Source organism: Pseudopipra pipra, chromosome 6, assembly GCF_036250125.1.
Source record: "Pseudopipra pipra isolate bDixPip1 chromosome 6, bDixPip1.hap1, whole genome shotgun sequence".
NCBI classification, from domain to species: Eukaryota; Metazoa; Chordata; class Aves; order Passeriformes; family Pipridae; genus Pseudopipra; species Pseudopipra pipra.
Window position 1 is genome coordinate 30,030,383 of NC_087554.1, and position 21,798 is coordinate 30,052,180.

Sequence of the window (21,798 nt, forward strand, 5' to 3'; positions counted from 1 at the left end):
AGGTAATAAAATTAAGGATTGCTATTTTGGTATGTCATTCCTCAGTAAGGTACTGATGACTATAAAAAAACTTGCACTGGGCTACGGAAGCTGAATGCTTCTTACAGCTGACAAGTAATGCAACATGCCTATTATGGTAACTAAGATGTTTATAAAGCACCTAGAAAATGCAACTTCCCAACACCCAAATGTACTGACTCCCTTCCCACTTGTGCTCTAAACCTGAGGAAAGACCTAAGGAAATGTTAAGATGGGACAAAGAAAGCTACCCACCTTCCCAACTAGCATGACAGTTATAACAAGAGCTGTCTGCACAGACGAAACACCTGCACAGGATATTAGTCCCCTGGAATCTCCCTGTTTGCCTTCTCCTGCCAAGCAAGTCTGCCCACAGTCAAGAATGACTGATAATTATTGAATTTGGGTTGAACAGTTTCAATTCATAAAATTTCCAAAAATACCCATTTGGTTCAGGTCCCAACAGATGATGAGGTGAAGATGAAAAGGCAAGAAAAGGCAGGAGGGTGGGTTGATTGCTCAGGCACTAAACAGAAAGGAAAATAGATTATTCACATGCCTTATTTCTCCCCCAATCTTGAAGTACAATTTAACTCTGAAAAAGGGAAACAGTATATCCCTGTGCTTTCTTTCTAAGTTGTTCTCTCCCCATCATCCCTTTCCTGCATGCTGAATTTAGCAATGAAAGTAAGTATTATATCTGTTAGTCAACAGGGTCTCCAGAGAAGGCTGGGTCTGTGCTGACTCATACATCATCCAACCTTCATGGCTGAGACAACCCAATACTGTTAGCAGGGTATTACTCAGAAGGGTCTTGATCTGATCTGAACTACAGTTTCCAAGGACTTCTACAGTACAAAGCAGAGTTCTTGTCAAGGCTCATCTGTTGCCCTGTTTCTGTATAGTCTTAGCACAAAGGTCTGTGATAAGGGATATAAGATGGAGCCATAACACAAATAACGAACTACATTTGCATGGCAAGGTATTAATCCCAGTCATTTTCTCACACAAACTGTGGTGCTTTTGAAACAGCTGGGAGAAAAGAGATTCCTGAGTTTATCATAACTCCGTGTCAGTTTTTATTGTCATGCAATGGGGAAGAAAAGGCACTCACCTCCTTCCTTACGGACTCCCAAACACCCTTTCAGTTCCTGAAGCGAGATCGACTTGTCCTTGTTGAGATCACAGTAGTCAGTGAAACGCCGGGCACATTTCTTGGGCTTGGCTTTCTTCTTTACATAACGTTTGAAAGGCTTTAGCTCCCGCTTGTTGATATCATCACTGCTGTTGTTGTCCAGCTGGCTGAAATACCAGTGTACCACTCGCTCCTCTAGTGTGTGGCTGGGGTCTGGCTCAGAGAACCTGGAACAGAGGAAGCACAGGCCCCCGAAAAATGGGTGCTCTCACCAACACTGTCAAGCATATGCTGAGGAGCAAGAGCTGCTCATCAAATCAGGCAAGTGTTATGCCATATTTAAAGAAGGCAAAAAACACAGGTCTTCCAACCTCCTCCTTTTAGCTGGGCTCTATTGAGACAGATAAACTTTTTCTGAAAGTGTCCTTTAGCATTAACAAGTGATGCCAAGAGAATCTTGGACTCTGATACCCTCAGTAGCTCTGGTTCTCCTCACACCAGTTGCTGAAACTCTGTCTAATCCTGGAACAATCCCCTTTAGAGGGTAAGAAGCAATATCCTTGGTCCTTCTGACCCTTGGGTTCCCATTCAAGTTACCAGCAGGAGAGCCATGAGTGTCAGCTGTCATGATAGCTTTTGTGACAGTGACATCTAGACTTCAGAAAGGGAACAAATTAATTTAATGCAAGAGACATTCGTTATTTGGAAATGTCCTTGGCAAGATACAACATCTCCCTGTATCTGTACTCCTGTGCTGTATTTTCAGCCTTTTTAATGCTTTTCACGTGGCTGATTTACACATAAGAGTTCCACAGCAGACAAACACCGCAAATCCATTAAAAGCAACACTACAGATTTGGCAACTTCAGTTTGCTCCACTTCTTACTCATTGTGATATTACAAGCTTGATGCTGTTTGACTCATTTTATTTCTGTGGAAAACAACAATATCAGAGAGGAAGAGAAGAAAAAGAGGAGGAACAGCAACAGCTATAGATGCACAAATAGAGAACACTGACTTTCAACATCAAGCCATCCTGAACAGGCACCGTTATGTCATACCATTTAAGCAGTGTCTAGTGCTCTGCAGCAGCAGCAGGAAAGGGGTTTTTCCTCAGTCATACTGAGAACCAGGAAAGAAATTCTTTCTAAGCTAGCCTGTCTTTTCTCCATATGATGAGCATGCCAACAGAGAAAGCTGAAAAGATGCTGAAATGAGGCTTGAGACTTAAGCCTTTTTGCTTCCAAGAATAAAGCATTTCAGTGCATGGAAATTAGTGGATAGGTAGTCAGACATGGTACACTGGCACTGGTTGCTCTGACTTGTTCCAGGAGACATACCCAGCTGCCTAAATTCCTTCCCCAGGAAGGAAAGAGGAACAGTTTCATGCTGCAGGCAGCCAGATTCTCTGTGTGAGTTTGGAGTATTCTAGCTGATGGGGAAATACAAACCCCAGCACCTTATAAAATGTACTCTAAGACTGTCACCAACCTTGTTTCAGAAACTAGTAGGATCTATATTTAAATGGTCACTAAAAATTTATTTGTTGGTAACTAGAAGGGAGAAAATTCTTTTCACTTTCTGGTATGACCAGTTTTGCCTTTAAAACACAGCTACAGAGCCTGAAAAGTAATCCCCCCCCCACCACCACCATGGTAAATTAAATCATTAGCGATGAGGAATCTATAACATGCAGAAAGCAAGAATTGGCACTTAGATGGAGAACAGAGATCCTCATTAACTTTCTCTGATAGCTTTTACAAATTACCTTAGAATATAGAAAGATGGCCCCTATCCAGAGATCCATGAATCCTTACAACATGTAAACACTCACAGAAGGGAGAGGCAAATAAGCTGCACAACAATTTTCCCAAGGTTTTCCTTGAAACTATCTCTATCATTTAATTCTTAGCTGAGAGGCAGGCTGGCACTCAGTCACAGAAGCTGGTCAGTGAACAGCAGAATAAACACTGTGCAGGAGAAAGAACAGGTTAGGAATAAGTCTGGGTTTTTTTTCCTAGCCAAAATACCAGGCAAGCCCATAGATTCACCTGTGGACAAGCAGAAATTACAAAAATCTACCCAGGAAGTTAAAGGAGTGCCCAGATTTTCAAAACTGTATACGTTGACCAGGATGACAGGAGAGAACAGAAACACATCCTCTGCCTGGTTTTTATGACATTTATTAACATAACTATTGGCCTCTCTCCCTTTTGGAAAAGAGCTGGCTATCATTTGAAGACTAGCATGTTTCCAACAGCCTCAAGGAAGTTCTGTATTGCCAGGAGCAATATTCTGCTTTTGCTGAGATAGAAGAATAAAACATGAACTTTTACATGTAAGATTCCCCTTGTCCACACCTTGGCTTGCGCTTTGTTTCCTGAAGGTCCACAACTGGAGAAGCAGAAATGGAAAAAGTAGCAGAGCATCTTAGAACCAACATCAGAAAGACAACAGATAGGAACACAAGCTTCTTACTACCTGCTGAAGAGACACTCAGAAGCAGGACTTAAAAGTGCCTCTTTTCATGAGGAACACCAAGGAAGAGCTCTTATGAGTTACCAAGAGAAGCAACATAACTCTCTTCAGCACTTCCATACAGAAAATCAGGGAAATCTACAAGTTAATACAAATACATTGACTCATGAGGTGATGATAAATCGATCTTTGCCGTTACAAACATGCTGAGAGCTCATGCTGAAAGCTGCAGCATGCTAATACATCTAAAGGGAATTAGTTTAACGTCTGTGACTTTAGGAGGAAGGAAGATACAGCCATTTCTGAGTTTATACCACTTCCTGTAAGCTGCCTTAGCAGGACTGGAATTCCTAAGATGTTTGCCTGTTCTCTCTGATTATCATCCAGAATTCTGGCACAGGAATTCCACATCATCCACATCATCTCAGTTCAGCCATACCTCCCTGGCTCATGAAATCATATGATACATTAATGAAGGCTGAGGTTACCATACTTTGACTTTGACAACTGCTCATTCAAGGCACTTAGGCAACACCATGAAACATGAATTCATGCGACTTTGTAGCACTGCTAGGCCACCTAGCTTTGATAATATGCATGACACCAACCATACCTGCTGGGTCAGCTGAAATAAATGTGGGGCTCTAATTGCCCTGCAAGCACAGACTTGGCAAGAGTATTCCAAGGGAATTTCCTTCTATTTGCCCCCCCCCCCTTACTGTTGCAAGAGAAATAAATCAGCTCTCAGATGCAAACTTCATCTGTTGGGCTGCCTCTCTACTCATTCAGACCATAAAGGAATCATAAACACCAAGACAGAACAAAGCTGCCTTGTACATTCTCAATTTCCAACATCTCTTGCTTTAACACCAGTCACACTAAAATCCACTGAATTCCAGTACCTCACTTCAGTGCTGTAGCAGCTTTGTAAGACCTAGTAAAGGCAGACATTACCAAAATATAGATGGTCTTCTTAGGTTGACTGCATTACAGCTGTACTTACTTTTTTTCCTAATTGTTCCTCTTTAGCACTCTGTAGCAAAACAATCAACCCCAAAGAATGAGTACTAGGGTAGCAAGGAGCTCTGTGCAAGCTGCTTTTCCAAATGTTACCTGCTGGACTGCTTTTGTACACAATCCAGCAGGTTTAGCTCAATTAGCAGCATAAGCCCACCAACATTCCAACAGTGAGGAGAAGCATGGTCTGTCAGTAACAGCCTAGGACAGCAAAACTGCTTTCTCAGTTGTCTTACAAATTTATTAGCATCAAGTATATAGTTGTCTCTAAGTAGGCTTTTGCTCCTCCTTGTGTATAATGTGCTAAGAGCTCTGTCATAGCAGAAGAATACTTAGTTCTTAGGTGGCTTATGCTTGGAGGTATGTGAGTTAAGGTACTGTGACTTTTAACAACACTATCTTCCAGCTGAGGCACACTTCAACAGAATACTTCACATCATCTAGTGTAATTGGGATACAGGCAGAACACACAGAGGCTGTGAAAAAACATGGATATAACACTTTTGTAAGCTGTGCTGAATTCTGAATCAGAGAAGACTGCTAAAATATCAAATAGGCAGCTTGAATATGCACTTTGCATGCCATCTGTAATGCTTTCTCGAGGCTCCTTGCAAGAAAGGAGGAGTTAACTAGCAGGAAGGACCAGGGAAGAAGGGGAGATAAATACGGTGTGCAATCACATTATCCTCCATAGAACTGTGCTGTCAAAGGGTAATATGACCGCCTAAATTTTACCACATAAATTGAAGTCCATTCCTGCCAAAGGTGATCCTTTGCTCCCTGAACACTTGCAGCCCCATTGCATCCCACTGCACAGGCTGCATGGACCCACAGTACTGTTGCAGTGACAAAAAATCCTAATACAAACTACTGCTTTGACAGAAAGCAAGGCTGCAATCTCTGAAGTACCCACCAGATGATCACCTGTTTGAAAACTTTTAGAAAATTTATTCTTCTGTAACACAAACTTTATGTAGCAACATTAGCAGCTGAGGCAGAAGGAGGGAAGGGCAGTAAGACCAGCCTAACATCACCTAGATGGACTGCAGAGACTACGGACCACAGGGTTTCATCATTCCAGGATGAAAGAACAAAGGACAAGAAACTGCTAGCACATGCAACAGTGTTAAAAAAAAAGAAATCAAGTCCAGCTTTCATTCCTAATATACAAGGCACATTTGTGGTCAGGATGTTTACAGGAGTTTAAGTTGTAAGTTTCTATGATTTGACAATATTTTGCAAGATGGAAAGTGACTGACCCTGCCAGTCAAGGTCCATGACTGCATTGATGATGTCCACCAAAGTGCCAGCAGGGAGCAGTGGAAAGCAACAAGTTTAACAAATTGAGGTAAAATCCATAATTGTTCTTTCTCTGCTTCCACTTCTTACTCCCCTTTTGTTGTTCTTTGCAGTTGCCTGTTCTAAAGTTAAAGGCTGTAATGGTGGAACACTGTTTGAATCAAAGAGGATTACTCTAATGGAATTGCAAAAGGATCCTGTATTTGTTTTCCTATTCTCCCTTTCCTGTAGCCAAAGAATCAAGAAGCCAACAAAAAACTAAGCTGTGTTCAGACTAAACAAAAGGGTACTAGGCAGTCCAAATTCATTAGGGGAAATGCATAATTCCTCTACAGTTAAAACTTCAGTTATCTCCCTATTACAGTTTCTTCCTCTCCTCTGGCTAAGTTGTACATGAAACATTATTCTCAACTTTTCTGAAGACTGTGGGATAAATAATTTAGAAAGTTAAAAAATAACCTCCCTTCACTCATCATCGACAGCTCAAAGACCCTCCTCTCACATGAGCTCTCCTGTATCTTTAATTAGGCTAGAATTTCAATAAGAGGACAAAGAGAAGTTGGTATCCAACTTCAATTGAAACACAACATGAATTGAGCATTAACTTCCCTGTGCTGTTTGAAAGTGTCAATCTTTATTAAAACATGGATTGACTTCAGAATGCCCTGGAGATGTGCTTAGCTGTGCTTGCCTGCTTCAAACTGCTGAACTACAGCATAAAAGGGAACCTCACAGGCATTTTCTGAAGTATGTTTTGGGGGTATTCCATGGGGAACAAGTGGCAACTTTAAATGAAGGGACATAGCTGCTGTGTTACATAATAAGGGTGGCTGTTGTAAGCTGCCCTTTTACCCTAAATTCCACAGGGCAGTAATATTTTTGCTGATAATGTATCAAGCCATAGTGCACACATTTTGGCAACTAAAACTCATTTCTGAATCAGCAGGGACCAATGAGAGTTTCTCAGATCAGGGAAACCCAAGCTGGGATTCCCTTTGATCTAGTTTAGTTTAGGCTCTGTGTAATATGAACATATCAGAATTAGAAAATAGACTAAAATGTACTAAAGCAAAGTATAAATTTTTTAAGTACTGCTCCTATTATATGCTATTTACATGTGAACAATTTCAACAATGCTTCTTTTCAATACGGATACCAAACACTGGATAATAAACCAATTTCCTACAAGTGCTCCCTTAATTACTTTGAAAGCATACAGTAACAAGATGTGCCTTGGAATTATTACATAAACTTAAAATCACGAATGAATTTTACCAGAGATTTTCTGTTTCAAAACTCTAAATGAAGTCTATGTGGCTATTATGCTGTAATATAAACCTGGGCCACGAGGAAGGGAAGTTCTCATCTCATTTACATTATTGCAAAGCAAGAGTAACTCAATTAAAGTCAATAGCTTTGAACTTTCTTAAACAAGACAAGACCTATAAGGGATTACAAGGTTGTTTTAAGCATGCCCAGTTAGAAAAAAAAAAGAGTCTTATCAGGTTTTATTTACATGGCCTGCAGGAATTCAAGTGGTACTGCCTCACTTTGCTGCTACTAGATTGTTTTTGGGTGCAATTTAGCACAGCTCTATGTAGTATTTTAAAAGCAGATCTCTAATTTCTCCTCATGCTCTGCCCTCACTCCCTCCCCACCATCCCTGCAAAAAATAAAAAAGCTAATATTAATTGCAAAGCCACAGACAGCTTTACATTATAAATAGGTAAAGTCTTGAAGACAGCAAACACAGGAAGTTTTCACTCACATATCCAGATCCAGACTGAAGGCAGCAGGGTAATCTAATCTGATTTCCTGTATATCATACTCATAAAATGTGAATCAAATTATTCTTAGGACCATAACTCGGGTTTGACTAAAGCAAGTCTTTCTGAAACACAACAGGCCTAAGATGAAAGCCTTAGAGAGAGGGAATTAGTCACCTCCCTCATGACTTTATTCTGCCTTAGATTTGCCCTCACTTTAAAGAAATTTTGATCATGAGTTTGTTTATATTCAGTTAATCATGTTCTTCCCTGATAGATTAAAGAGCCTGCAGAGTCTTTGTCCCTGTGGAGATACTCAGATTATAAAAAAATCTTTCAATCTTTTTTTTTTGTTTCTCTTCATACCCTGAGGAAGCTGAGCTCCTTAAGACTCTCACTGTTAAGCTTTTTCAGTCCTTGACACTTTGGAAAGGCTGTTCTCTGCGTTTGGTCCTATATTTTAACACTGATGCATAAAGATGCATATTGTACGTTTGTATCATCTTCCTGCTGCCACGTAGAAACAGGAATACTCCCCCACCTACCCTAAAACTCGTACATGTGGCTTCTCTGATTAAAATACATAGGCCCAGTTGACATGGGGGTATAGCTTGCTGTTTGCCTGGTCTGCCCCCTGTATCAAGCATAAGGTTTGCTGCTGATATGTCAAAAATTTGCCTTGGATAATTAGATGCACTTGTTCAAAACCTAAAAAAGGCCCAGGAGAATAAAAAGCTGAGCTCTATTAAGGAGCAGAAAGAGGGAAGCTACAGAGGGAACCAGTGCATATTTAAATACAGAACCTGTTCTGCCATCATTATGGCGAAGATGGAGAAGAGACTGCAAAAGTGAAGCTTGCCTCATGAATAAGGAAAATTACATTAAGACATTAAAACTGACATGACTGAAACCACGTCTTTGAGTTCCATATCCACATGGTTTTTTGAACACTTCTGGGGATGGTGACTCCACCACCCCTGGGCAGCCTGTTCCAATGCTTTGCAACCATTTCTGTGAAAGTTTTTTCTAATATCTAATCTAAACCTCCCCTGACACAACTTGAGGCCATTTCCTCTCATCCTGTCACTTGTTATTTGGGAGGAGAGACCAACCCACAGCTCCCTACAACCTCCTGTAAGGTAGTTACATGGAGAAGTAAGGTCTCCCCTCAGCCTCCTTTTTTCCAGGCTAAACATCGCCAGCTCCCTCAGCTGCCTCTCATATGACTTACTCTCCAGACCCTTCACCATCTTCATTACCTTTCTCTGGACACACTCCAGAATCTCAATGTCTTTCTCATAGAGAGGGGCCCAAAACTGAACACAGTACTCAAGGTGCAGCCTCACCAGTGCCAAGTACAGGAAGACAATCACTTTCCTCGTCCTGCTGGCCACAGTATTGCTGATACAAGCCAGGATGCCATTGGCCTTCTTGGCCACCTGGGCACACTGCTGGCTCATGTTCAGCTGGCTGTCAAACAGCTCCCACAGGTCCTTTTCCTCTGGGCAGCTTTCTAGCCACTCTTTCCCAAGCCTGTAGCACTGCATGGGGTTGTCGTGACCAAAGTGTGGGATGTGACACTTCATCTTACTGCACCTCACGCAACTGGCCTCAGCCCATTGATCCAGGCTGTCCAGATACCTCTGCAGAGCCTTCCTACCCCCCCACTCAGCACGGTGTTATCTGTCGACTTGCTCAGGGAGGACTCGATCCCCTTATCCAAGTTGTTGATGAAGATATTAACTAGGGTTTAATTTTTTAATTAATTTTTATCCAATACTGAGCCCTGAGGAACACCACTTGTCACCGGCCACCAGCCACTCTCTGGGCCTGGCCATCCAGCCAGTTTTTACCCAGCAAAGAGTACACCAGAAGCCAATTCCTGAAGTGAGGACTCAGGATATTCCTTCCCTTGGGACCCTTGGAAAGCAAGACTCACTGCAGAAAGGCAGCTTCCCAACTCTGCAAAGCCATATGAAATGAAATATGTATAGATTAAATTTTTATACAAGTACAAAAAAATCCTTGAAATTACCTTTAAAAAAGAAATGGTCCCATCATGGCATGTTGGGTTGGAAAAGCTTGACGTGTACATGCTTAGCTTAGCTGATGCACATGGAAAGTTACATCAGAGCAGTTATCTGAATTTAATCATGGTGGTGGGCATGCAGAGTATTTGGGTGGTGGCAGTCTTTCACCTTACCAAGGATAACTTGCTCGAAGATTTAATTTTCCCTCACAACTGGGCTGCTGACATTGGAGTGGAAAATAAATCGATGTGACAACTATGTGAAGACCTGGGCAGCGAAAAATTCCACCAGAAAGGCCTCTGTTGAAAGCTGAGAATTACACAAAGCTTAAGGAACATTAGGAATCAAGCCTGCTGGTTTATAGAAGTGCAGAAGGGGCATACATCTCTGGTCTCTACAACATTGGTTTATATTAAGCTTTATTTTAAGAGTAATGATTTACATTAGCTGTGTTTCAGTCCCAGTGACAAAGATGCCAAATAAATATCATATACTCTCCAGGTCTTTCCACCACCCTTCCCCACTGCATTTTAACCATGCAAATTAGACAGAATTGACATTGGAATGCTTAAGTCTGGGAGAGAACGATGGATTTCCCATCCTTGGGGCATTTTTCATCCTGTTTATATGAATACAGACATGCCGGGCATATACTGCTCATTAGACGGGTTACAGAATATTCAGCATGCAGGCACTCAGTCACTGGCCTGATTTGTAAGCTCCAAAGGCAAAGTTAAACCCATATGAGTTCACAAGCAGTCCTTAATGAAGCCAAGGGACAAAGAGGTACCATCCAAGACCTTGAATAGTTCAAAATGGCACTGATTCCTTTTCCATTATGAAAGAGGAAAGCAGGGGATCAACATTACTCTCAACATGTTAGAGCAATACCCACAGAAGTAACATATGCACAGAGGCACCTCCATCTCTAGACTCCTATGAACATAAGCACATTAGTCATTGTGGCATCCCTGAATGCTACACTAATACTGACTCCTTTTATAGTCAGGCAAATCCAGAACCATAGAGAAGCCTTGCCTAGCCAATGTAGCACTTCTTAAATCCATCACAGTTCATTCTCAGTGGCCTGTCCCAATACAGCACTGCAGCTGATGAGCTGAGAGGATCTGCTGTTATCAAGCAGGAGGGGGAGACACAGCCTCAGCTTTCCATCGGTTTCCCAAAAACAGAGTTTTTTCAACAGGCCTGACCTGTTGCTCTTTCCAAAAGGGGTGGACAGGCAGCTGGTCAGAGGGGAGGGCCATAAAAACCAGCTCCTCTCCTCATCGGCAGCTGGCTGCAGCCTCACAGCAAAACCACAGCACTGGTACTGCCAAGAATTCAGTTCACATTCTTCAATCCCTGTGGTAGCCACTAGGCCACACGGTCTCCTTCAATGCATTTGCATTTTATTAGGTTTTTTCATGCACCAAGGGACAAAAGAACAAGCCACTTCCTCCCACTGAGCTCTCATTTCACACTTCAAATGGTCTCTACTAACCTTTATGGTGAAGCAGCTGCCAGGGAGGAGGGGCGGGAGAAGGCAGGCAGTGCTAAGATGACTGGACAAAGCAGTCTCTGAAGATGCAGCCTCAGATCCTCTCCCAGCAACCCAGAGGAACCCAAATCAGTCAGAGCAACACCTTACCCTCTTGCCCCCACCTCAGGGACACTCAGACCTCTGCAACCACCTGAGTGGCATTCAGCCAGAGTGCTTTCTGGACTCACCTCCCACCCCCAGTAGGTGCTGCTGAGTTAATAGCCTGTACCATGTCTGTTGTCAGAGCATCAAGTAAGCTGGTAATAAATTCAACTTTCTTCCCTTCTGGGCAGCCTGCAAAAAGAAAAGAGGAGGTTTAATGCAAGAACACATAGGCTTGGTCTCCTACCCCAATTCAGCAAGGGTCAGCCAGAACCTCCTTTGTTTTTAAGACAACAGCCATCAACACAGTCCCTAAGGAAAGGTAGAAGAATCCCTCAGTGGGATTCTCTGCGTGGCAATTTGTCCTGCAGCTTTTGTCCAGGCACATGCAGGGTCATCAACAATATCTGGCAGGAAGACTGTGTGGTTAGCTTTATGGTCTCATCCAGTTCTCTACCAGCAAAACGGAAGGGATGTGCTGGAAGCACCCGACAGACAGGAGTTCCCATGGTGACACTTGCAGAGAAGTTTACAAAACAACTCATTACCTCCTGGGTCATCTTGCAATGCAAACATGGTTGTTCTGAGGTCCTAACTGACATGTTAAAAGTCTGATAAGAGTACTTTAAACATACATGCTTAAAGCATCACAGAGCACAAAGCAAGGTCTGCCGCTTGCACTCTCCTCTTCAGGCACAGAGAGCACTGCCTACCAGCACCTACCACAATCATTCAGTTCTTTGCATGATCACATTCATAGGAAATATGTTAATCTGAGTCAATGTGGCAGTCACCCCCAGTCACTGCTGGCTTAAGCAGGATAAAGCAGGTTGAAGATGAGCTTGGTAACCATTTCCATTACTTAGTGAGGAGGCCATCTAGTTCCCCACCATCATAACCACAGACTGACAGAGCCTCCTATCCTAAACAGCACCAGTCTGTTATGATGAAACTCTCCATCTCCTTACCTTTAAAAGGCAATCTGTGCTGTTTCCTTGCATTCTTAAAGCATGCTTCACTTATTACCACATGAATACTGTAAAAATTGCTCTAGCCTCCCACAGAACAAGCATGCTTAACTTCAACCCACCACCTTCGAAACTATTGTCCAAACCCCATCACTCTCCCATCCTATTGTCTTCTCTTGATGTGATAGAGAAGCCGTCACTACATCCCTCACGTCTTTCCCCAAACCACCATGCACTACACCAATTACTCAGCTGATTAAGGCAGCAGACATCAGAAAACAGCCTCCCACAGCAACATATAGCACTGTCAACACTTTCTGCTTTTCTTGAACAAGAGAGAAGCACATGTACCCCAAAGAGAGCACCAGAAACTTACTGTCATCCCTTGACAGCTGAAAGCAGCTTGCAAACTGATCTGACAAAACTCTCTCCTTTGCAGTGTTACAGGCTCTGTTCTCTGCAATAGCTAACCAACAGTTCTTTGCCTGTCTCCGTATTACGTACATTACACACACGCACACCCCTCAGCACTTGTTTGGCACATGGTCCAGAAAATGTCAGCATTGAATGGGTAAGCTGCTATTGCAGCCAGAGTAGACCACTCACTTAAAGGAGCTTTTTGTTGAGGTAATGAAAATGATGAAAAACTGCTTGCTAGAAGTCATTTCCCTGGGGTCACAGCATCTCACAGTCTGCAGGAATTAGCAGCTTGCCATTTGCTTTGTACAAGCAACACTTTCCTTCCTTCTTTCTTTTTTTCTTCTAGCCATAGTCATGACAGTTTCTGAAGAGGGTATGTGTACGTGTGCAAGGATCTGAACTTATGTCTCCTTCACCTTGGCCTCTGCAGGGTCTCTCCACACAGGCCAAGGAGCACACTGCCTGCAGCACTGAGAGTCTTAAGAATGGTCAAACCTCCAGAAGAGGCATAAAGTAAGGGGTCCCCTGACAGAACTGAGTGCAAATGGAACAATCAATCTCAAATTAAAGCAGGGGTTTTTCTTAAAATTCAGTTCTGCTAAGAAATAAGAGCAGAAAAAACCAAAAAGAAACACTCTCACCCCCTGCACTTCTGAATTTTTGCATACAAGAGCAGTTAATCAAACAAACCTCAAGACTGCATTAAAAAGATCAGGCAGCACAGCATCTCTCAGGTAGACAAATCAGCATTAGATCCTCCATCTCCTCATCTCTCCATAGATGGGTATTTTCAGTGACAGGAATCACCACAGAATCACAGCATGTGGTTAGGGTTGCAAGGGACCTCAAAGATCATCTAGTTCCAACCCCCCTGCCATGGACAGGGATGCCATTTACCAGATCAGGACCCCATCCAATCTGGTCTTGAACACTCCCAGGGCTGGAACATCTAAAACTTCTCTGGGCAACAATCATGCCAACCAGTGCAGCCAAATGCAGAACTTAAAGTTTACTTGGGCACGGAAAAGTAGTTTGAACTGAGAGGGCAACTCTCCTGCGGTCTAATATTGGGACCAGACCACTAAGCTACAGACCATCCTGTGTCTTCTTCTGCATCAAGCAGTTCCTGTCCCCTTGTCTGGCTTCAGTGGAGAAGGGAAAGGAGAAGGGAAATTAAACCATTCTGTCTGAGATCAGTAATAGAGTCTCAAAGAAAAAGCCCATAAGCAAAGGATTTTCACAGAGGAGCTCTGGAGAGGCAGGGGTGAAGTGCAAGGACAGGCAGTAAAGCAATGGGAGAAGGGGATGAGGAAATCAAGGAAGTAAGGTTATTCTATTTTAGTGTGATTTCCTAAGGAAATGAGCCTTAATGCAATCATTTAGCTGGTTTCCCTCCACCTATCATCCAACTTGAACCAATTGGTCAAGTTCCTTTGAATATGAGAAAAAGGCAGATAGAAATTTCTACACAACTTGTGAAAATGAGGAGCTGCACAGGAGAGAGCCCTGCTGATGGCAGAGTTGCTAAGCAGAAAGCTCTGGGGTCTGAGGTCAGGAGCCAGCAGGAAGAGAATTAGAAGACACAGAAGGCAGATCTGGTACAAATCTCATTTCCTTTGTGAACATGCTCAGGAACAACTCATTTTATGCTAGCCATAGAGAGGACCAGCAGAAAGTAAAGCAGATCCAGAGCTAACAGCTCTTTCTGTAGAGTTATCGGTCTCCACCACTCCCTCATGGTGGAGAGGGACCCACTGTAGCTTCTGTTTTCAAGCAGTCCCCACCCAGGAGAGCAATGGTTGACTCAATGTCAGTGAAGACCCCCTCACTCTGCTCCTTAGAAAGGCAGTAGGAAGGAAAAACCAAAACACAGGCAGGTGGGATAGCATTTTTAAGAGCCACACAGACAGCTACGCCCAGCAAATGTTCCTAGCAGAAAAAAGGTGGGCAAACAGTAAATTATGGCTTGTCAGGGAAAAGCAGAATAGAAGACAAGCAGCGCTGGGAAATAAAGTGCAACCCAGGCAGAAAACAAGGGATAAAGTCCAGCTAAGCGAGAAGCCATCATTAGCTAAGGGATTTTAGTGCACCAGGAATGCTGTCCTGCCTGGTCCATGCAGTGTCAGGGAGCAAAGTCAGTCAACTAACAATTGCCAATTGTGTCCTCTTTCATAACTCAAGGGGCACCAAGCTGCTGAAAAGCCCTACTGAATGGAAAGGGTCCTATCCTGGTCAGAATTTGAAGAACATTCAATGCTGAGCCCATTCTCCCCCCAGGGTATTTTTTGGCATCCAGGTTTCTTTCCTGAAAATTCTGATTCCAGGTATGTTTTCAAAGGGCAGACAGGCAATCAACAGGCCCCCCCGGACACTCCCAGCCTTTTCCAGCTCACTGCTGAAACCGGAGATAATCCAAAATAACACAGAACAAAACCCACGGTAAAGTATGCATGAGGAAAATCCCCCATCTCCTCAACAATATTCTTGACCTCTTAAAGAGTCCCAAGGTGAGACAAGGTAAGAAGGGAGAGACAGTATCTTGTTCCTCTGACCTGGAAGTTCTCTGTCCTTGAATGGATCATCAACCTCTGTGCTCTTCGATCTGGCATCACTTTCACACACTGGAGTCTCATAGCTGAAAAAGGAAAAGTTCAGAAGCTGAACTGTGTGGCACAGCTTTAGTGACATCACATGATCACCAGTGGTTTGTGCCTTATCTGCTTACTGCAGGGGAAACCAATAAACCTGCAGAAGAAATACCATTCTCAAGCATCTGTTTATGGACAGTCAGCAACAGCAGCAGAAGTGGAAAGAGAAGGAAGAAGTCCAGTACCAGCTACCAACTGAAACCCACAAAGAGGCACAAGGCCCTCTTCCATTCCTCGTGGGCATAGGCTGATAATTTTTTCAAAGCTGTCCATGCTCTGCAGAATCACTCTACATATCAGAATTTAGGTCCCAGCTCCTACTGGGCTATTTTTACAGCTTGCCAGACCCACAGTTTGTTTCCAAACCCCAAGTGAGACAAGAGTCCCCAGGTAGTTTTAAGATAGTGAGTAACTAAGGAAAAAAAAAAAAAATCACTTGCTTAAAATCTGCTAATGCACAACCAAGCAGTCTTCTAAATCCATACTGATCAGGATTCAAGTGGCTACAGCATGGAATTATAAAGCAGATGATAATGCAAAGCCACTTGTCTTTTCACTGCTTGTGCCCATAACCTGTACTGAAGCAAAGCATCAGTTCCTGATACCACCCAAAAGCTTCAAGCCACAAAACAAAAAAGGCTGTTTTGAATGAGTACTTAACACAGAGAAAAAGTAAGGACAGTAGTTTCTATCCAAATCCTATGGAGAGGGAGATGCATAGTAACACTCAACAGGGAACACCACATATGGCATCGCTCACTCTAAGGAAGGTAGTGCAGAGCTGACTGCTCTAGAGTGAGAAACTGATTTGATATTGCGCTAGCATTTTTTTTTTTTATATCCTTTCTTTCCAGCACCTCACCAGGCCTGCCTATAGCTCTTACCGAGTGGAAGTACCAGGCAGAGGACGTCCTGTGTCCACCAGGACACACCAGCAGTACCCAGTAGACTGGTGGCATTGCACTGGTTTGTAGAGTCCTCCAGGAGCACACTCGGGGATGACAATACCCTCGCGGGGATTCTGCCTGGCCTCCTCCAGGGCACTCTGCCTTTCCTGGTCGCAGGAGTGAACTTTCTCTGAAAGACAGAGAGGAGGTTGAAGGGAATGGGAAAAAACCCAAATCAAGATCACTTTCCTATGCTCAGCAGGATATAGGTATCCTTCACATCAGGAGCCCTTTGTGGCTGTTTCCCTCTCATCAAACACCAGTATGTCTACATCCCCAGGAACTCAGAGCCTTCTACATTGAGAGCTTTCTCCTACATTTAGCTGTGACACAAGATTATGGATTATAGACATTGACTGCCAAGTGCCCAGCATGTCAGAAACAGCAGGAAACACTCTTCCTGATCACTTGAGTTGTGGAACTGAACTATCAGATAACAATAACTCACTATTATTGCAGCCACGAGGTGAGCATTTCACAGATTATGTTTTCGCAAACTGATGGATCCTAAATTATGACTTGTATTTTCCAGTTAAACAAAGGAGGCAAACACCCTGCCCTACCCCACACTCTTCCCTCTCAACCTGCTCCTCTTGGGATCATGTTGGAGAGATGCTATTATGTTTTAACACCTCCTTATCCAGTGCAGAGAGCACTTGCACACACCTCAGCAGGGAACAGAATAGGAACAGTTCTACCCACACTGCCATCACCTCTCCACCCTGGAAAACAAAGGGCACCCAACACTGCTTCCTACCGAGGGGTAGGTAAGGCCCAGTCCCTTAATAACCTATTAAACAGAAAAGAACAGAAGAAGCCCAGAAGTGGTTTCTGCAGCCAGCCTGGCACATAGGACACTAAGGCCACCTCTTCAACCATCACCTGCAGAGCACTGATGGATGCATGGAGAGTGCCAGGCTGCTGCCTCTTACATGGACCAGCCATTTAAGGGGAAAAATAAGTACAGAATAAATGTGGAACGCTAAGATCAATTTGGCTCAACAACCAGAAGTTCTCAAGTATTCAAGCATTCTGCCCTTTAATGAGTAGGAAAATGATTTCACTACTGAAGGTATCACAGTGAGAAAAAAGCAGTCAAGGCAGCCGATCACCTGATTTAATGCATGTCTAAGTCTAGGGTAACAAAAGACAACAATCTAACTTTTATCCTTAGGAGAGTGATGAAAAACAGAAGCAGGAACAGTTGTCCTCTTCTTCCCTAGCCTTCCTCTCCCTTGCAGTTTACTGTGTTTTTTCTTTTTTTTTTTTTACACATAAGGCACAAGACCCGTAACTCCTTGCCACAGGCAAGAACTCCCTCAAGTTTTAAATACAGAATATTCTTCAACATGGACCAGCAATGACACCACAGGTTCATCCCAAATCTTTAGATGTTTGCACCATCAGCCAGCAGACATGGCATGACCTCAGCATCCTGCTCCCGGGTCTGGCTCAGCATATAACTAACACACACTCACTGTTTGCTTGTATTTTGCCTGCCTGTCTGCACACCATCAGTTGTGTCTTTTATTTTGGTGATAAACTATGGTGTTGAGAGTAATTTTTGTTCCATATTTGGGGAGCAGAAGGGGTGCCAATTCACAGCTAGAATTCCTCAGCTTGGTGGCAGCAGGTGCAACAAAACCCTCCAGCAGGTCTGCACAGCATCACCTGAGTACAGCATGCTTGGGTACCAGAAGAACTTTTACTGGTTGAAATTGAACTGTAGCTGAACGAGTCTTAAAACCCAAAATGGCCTCAGCTCTCCTCAGCATTTCAGATCACTGTCAGGGCTGGGAATGTGAAGGGCACCTAAACTTTGCCACACACAAACCCAAAACTGTGTTATTCAAAACACAGAACAAAAACTTTGAAGTGCGGCAAGTCTGACTCAAGCAGAGAAAAACTTGACCAGGAAGGAGCAGGAGGGGATAAAGTCAACAAAAACTGAAAGGGAGCTCAAGCCTCAGCTGATATTTAAGCTGACTTCACTCTGCTGACAGACTTCACATCTGAAAAAAAAAAAAAAAAAAAAAGACGCCGCAACTGTTCCCAAGCTGTACGTGGACAGAGAAGGCATTGAGTGAGAGGCCTGCAGGCTCTCTAACAAACCACTTACATCAGAGAGGCCCCCTCTTACCCACAGTCTGCCAACAGCAATTCACACCTTGGCCATCAGGTGAGGCGAATCATTCATGCAGCTTGGGTAAGCAAAAAAACAGGGGTAAAATTCCATATCATCTTTATATTATAAGCAAAAGAAAAAAAACTGCTAAAAAGAACTACATTCCAGGAATTTTTCTATCTAAATCCCCAAAGCTTCCTGAGTGCACAAAGTCAAAACAAGATTTCTCAAGTCCTTTGAGTCTTGCAAAACTAGCATTAAAATTACTCTGAAACAAAATAAAGTGGGTTTTCTTTGTCAGAACAGAGAAATATGCTACTTTTATTGAAATAAAGAAAAAAAATGTCTTTAATGAATTAGTATCTTATTTTACATATATTTGCAGCTAGGTATGCAAATTACACAGAATAAATGTACATATACACACATTTGTGCTATGCCATAAAAAAGAGAAAAAACACTCTGCAAGTATTAACAGAAATTTGTGGGAATTGAGTAGTCACAACATTTACTACCAGAATACATAACTACCTAGTAGTTGTTTCCTGTTTGAATGGTATTTAGAGGCTGTGTGAAACAAATCTTAAAGCCTTTGTTCAGTTGATATCAAATAGATATCATGGTGCAAACTCTGCCATCGTCACCAAAATTCAGTGGTAATGATGCAGTACAATTGAAATAGCAGGGAGATAACACTTTTCTCATTTCTAGTATACATCTAGAAGCAGCTGCTGTGAAAGTTCCTCCCTGCATTACAGATTTCTACTTCATCTCTTTTACACGCTGAAGTGTCCCAGCTGGTAATTCTTCTCTGAACCCTTTCCAGATCCACCATACCTTTCCTGAGCTAGAGGAGATCAGAATAACAAACACATTGACTCTGACAACAGCCTTGTGGAAAGTTCCTTCAGTGACATCTGTCTAGTAAGCAGAATGTATTAACTAGTACTAGCCCCTGGAGAGGCTCTTTCCTCCAGGTTACCACTCTAACAGCATTTAATTCCCTTAAAAATAAACATGAGTATTAACAGTTGGGGTATTCAAAAGCCAGCAAAATCAGCTGGGAAATCCATACCATCAGCTTCCCTAGAATGGGACTTGGCATGAACTGCATGCACTGTCACCCTGAAAGATGGTCTCCTGAGTAACGAAGGGACCATCAAATGCTATCCCAGCTTCAGGACACTGAAGACTGCCTGTTCCAGTCAAACTGCTTACTGGAAACTTTGCTGTTGTTGCCAAGGCCACATTCATGGAGAACAGTGAAAGCCTATGGCCAAGCTAGAAAGCTTAATGCCAGGTATGAAATTAGGCTGTCATCTTAGAAAGTAGCATATATTTATTATACTCGCAGGGTATTTAAAAGCCTATTCCCTGTTAATGGGAGTTGCAGGCACAGAAAGATAAAGAAAGGTTTTCCTTCTTTCCCTAAACTAAACATTTAGAGAAAGAACATTTAAAACAGCAAGGTGGACACAGTCTTCCTAGGACAAAAAATAATATTATACCCATTTATTTCTTTATTTTAAAGGCACTGCCACATTCTGCTGTTTTCTGCCATCTCTGCTTGTCTGAAGACAACCATCAGCAAAGAAACTAAGTAACACTTGCCAGTTTGCTGTTGCTGGGGAGCAAAACCTTTGTAAATCAGCAAATCTAGATTACAAAAAATCCAATAACAACAAAAAAAAAAAAATAGGGAATGTATGCACACACACAAAGAAGAGAATTGCTGGCAGAAATCCATTTTACCTTAACTGCTCAGCTCTAAAATGCTAACTGTTTGTTCCTTCTTACTCCTGGCTGCTCCTAACACTTTTTAAAATATATTTTTAAAGTAGTACCTCTGAAGACATGAGGCATTGCAGGAAAACATGGCTTGGACATCTGCAGTTGCACATTATTTCTGCAACAATTTTCCCCTTAGTAATGGCCTTCTGAGAAATACACGGTCAGATTCATAAAAAGGTCTCTCATTCCTGGTCCCTTAAGTACACACATTCAAACATATATCCTGCACAATAAAAATAAAAGTGAGGGATGAGGTAAAGGACTCATCTGACTGTCTAACAAACTATATGGTTATTAAAGAGATGGGGTGTTTGTTTACTCTACAAAGCTGAGGAGAGAGGGTGTCTAGCAGCATGTAGCCAAAGGCTTGTGCTTAACAATTCTCATGCTCAGCTTGCAGGGCTAGATGCAGCCAACAGGCTGCTCTGGGGACAAGGCAGCCTCCTCCAGCTGCTCTCCTGACACATTAACTCTCATTGCTATCAGAGCCAAAAGACTAAGTATGATTCACTGGGGCTGTGAGGATGCTGTGGATGATTAGGATGGGACATAAGGAAGATCTGCTATCCAACCACAGCAGATTATTTTTTGAATATTGCTCTTTTGCACCCACAATTTTTTTTTTTAATTAAAAGAAGGAAACACTGTGACACCAAAATCAAACACCCATGAAAGTTCCCTACACCCTTGAGACAGGATTTCTTCTTCCAAACTGGGCAAAAGAGAGGATCTAGGCTTCCTCTGTGCTTCTGCCCAGCCCCAATGAACCTATATAAATAGCGTAACCCCAAAGCTACAGGCCATGCCAGGCAGGGCAGATTCCCTTCTCTTTCCCTCTCTCATTTCTTTTGACCAGAAATTCTGTCTGGACCAGAGAAACTTTTCCCATGGAGTTCCCACAAAAAGCTTCAGTTTTAGTGAACAAGCATTCATCACAAGGGGAGGAAAAGGTCTTTTACTGAAAAATTCTTGACCAATCAACCATTGTCAGTGCTGCAACAGGAACCTGACTTCAAAATACTGTTTCAAAAAAATAGAGCACATCTTCCCCAAATTTTTTTTGTTCAACTCCCAACTTTTCCCTCAGTGAGCAATTAGTGCAGCACAGAACAAAGGGCAGCAGCACAGATATCTAGTGCCAAGTTCCTATTGACATCCTGTGCCAACCCAAACATGTGGACTAAGTGTCTTTGTGCCTCAGTTTTCCTCTCAGTGAGAAAAAAGTGTTTGCCTGTCTCCCAGGGGAGCTTAATTCAGACAGGGTTGATTTCTCATTTTTACTTAGCATCTTTACACTGCTGTAGAAGAGAACAGGAGCCTTGAATTGGTTATTTTATCATAGCATGTATGCCAGTTTAAAGGTGCTTTTACATCGTATAATGGAGCTTTAATGTGAACGGGATCCAGGTCCACTCCAGGAGAAAAAGTGCCTCATCCCTGTACAGAAATTACAAAAGCTGTGGCCAGAAAGTACAGCCTCATTCCACAAAGGAAGTTCAGCACAGGTTATATCA

General features: G+C 42.8%; 1 protein-coding gene across 11 annotated transcripts in view; it reads right to left on the reverse strand.

Moving 5' to 3' along the window:
- The window catches only part of SMOC1 (SPARC related modular calcium binding 1), a 131,814-nt gene that overhangs the window by 11,052 nt on the left and 98,964 nt on the right, over window positions 1–21,798 (reverse strand). For all 11 annotated transcript variants that reach the window (XM_064658309.1, XM_064658301.1, XM_064658298.1 and 8 more), the window contains 4 exons: window positions 16,306–16,498; window positions 15,326–15,408; window positions 11,472–11,577; window positions 1,133–1,380 (listed from right to left, as the gene is read on the reverse strand). In XM_064658309.1, coding sequence (XP_064514379.1) covers window positions 1,133–1,380; window positions 11,472–11,577; window positions 15,326–15,408; window positions 16,306–16,498 — 630 coding nt within the window. The remainder of the gene's footprint in view (window positions 1–1,132; window positions 1,381–11,471; window positions 11,578–15,325; window positions 15,409–16,305; window positions 16,499–21,798) is intronic.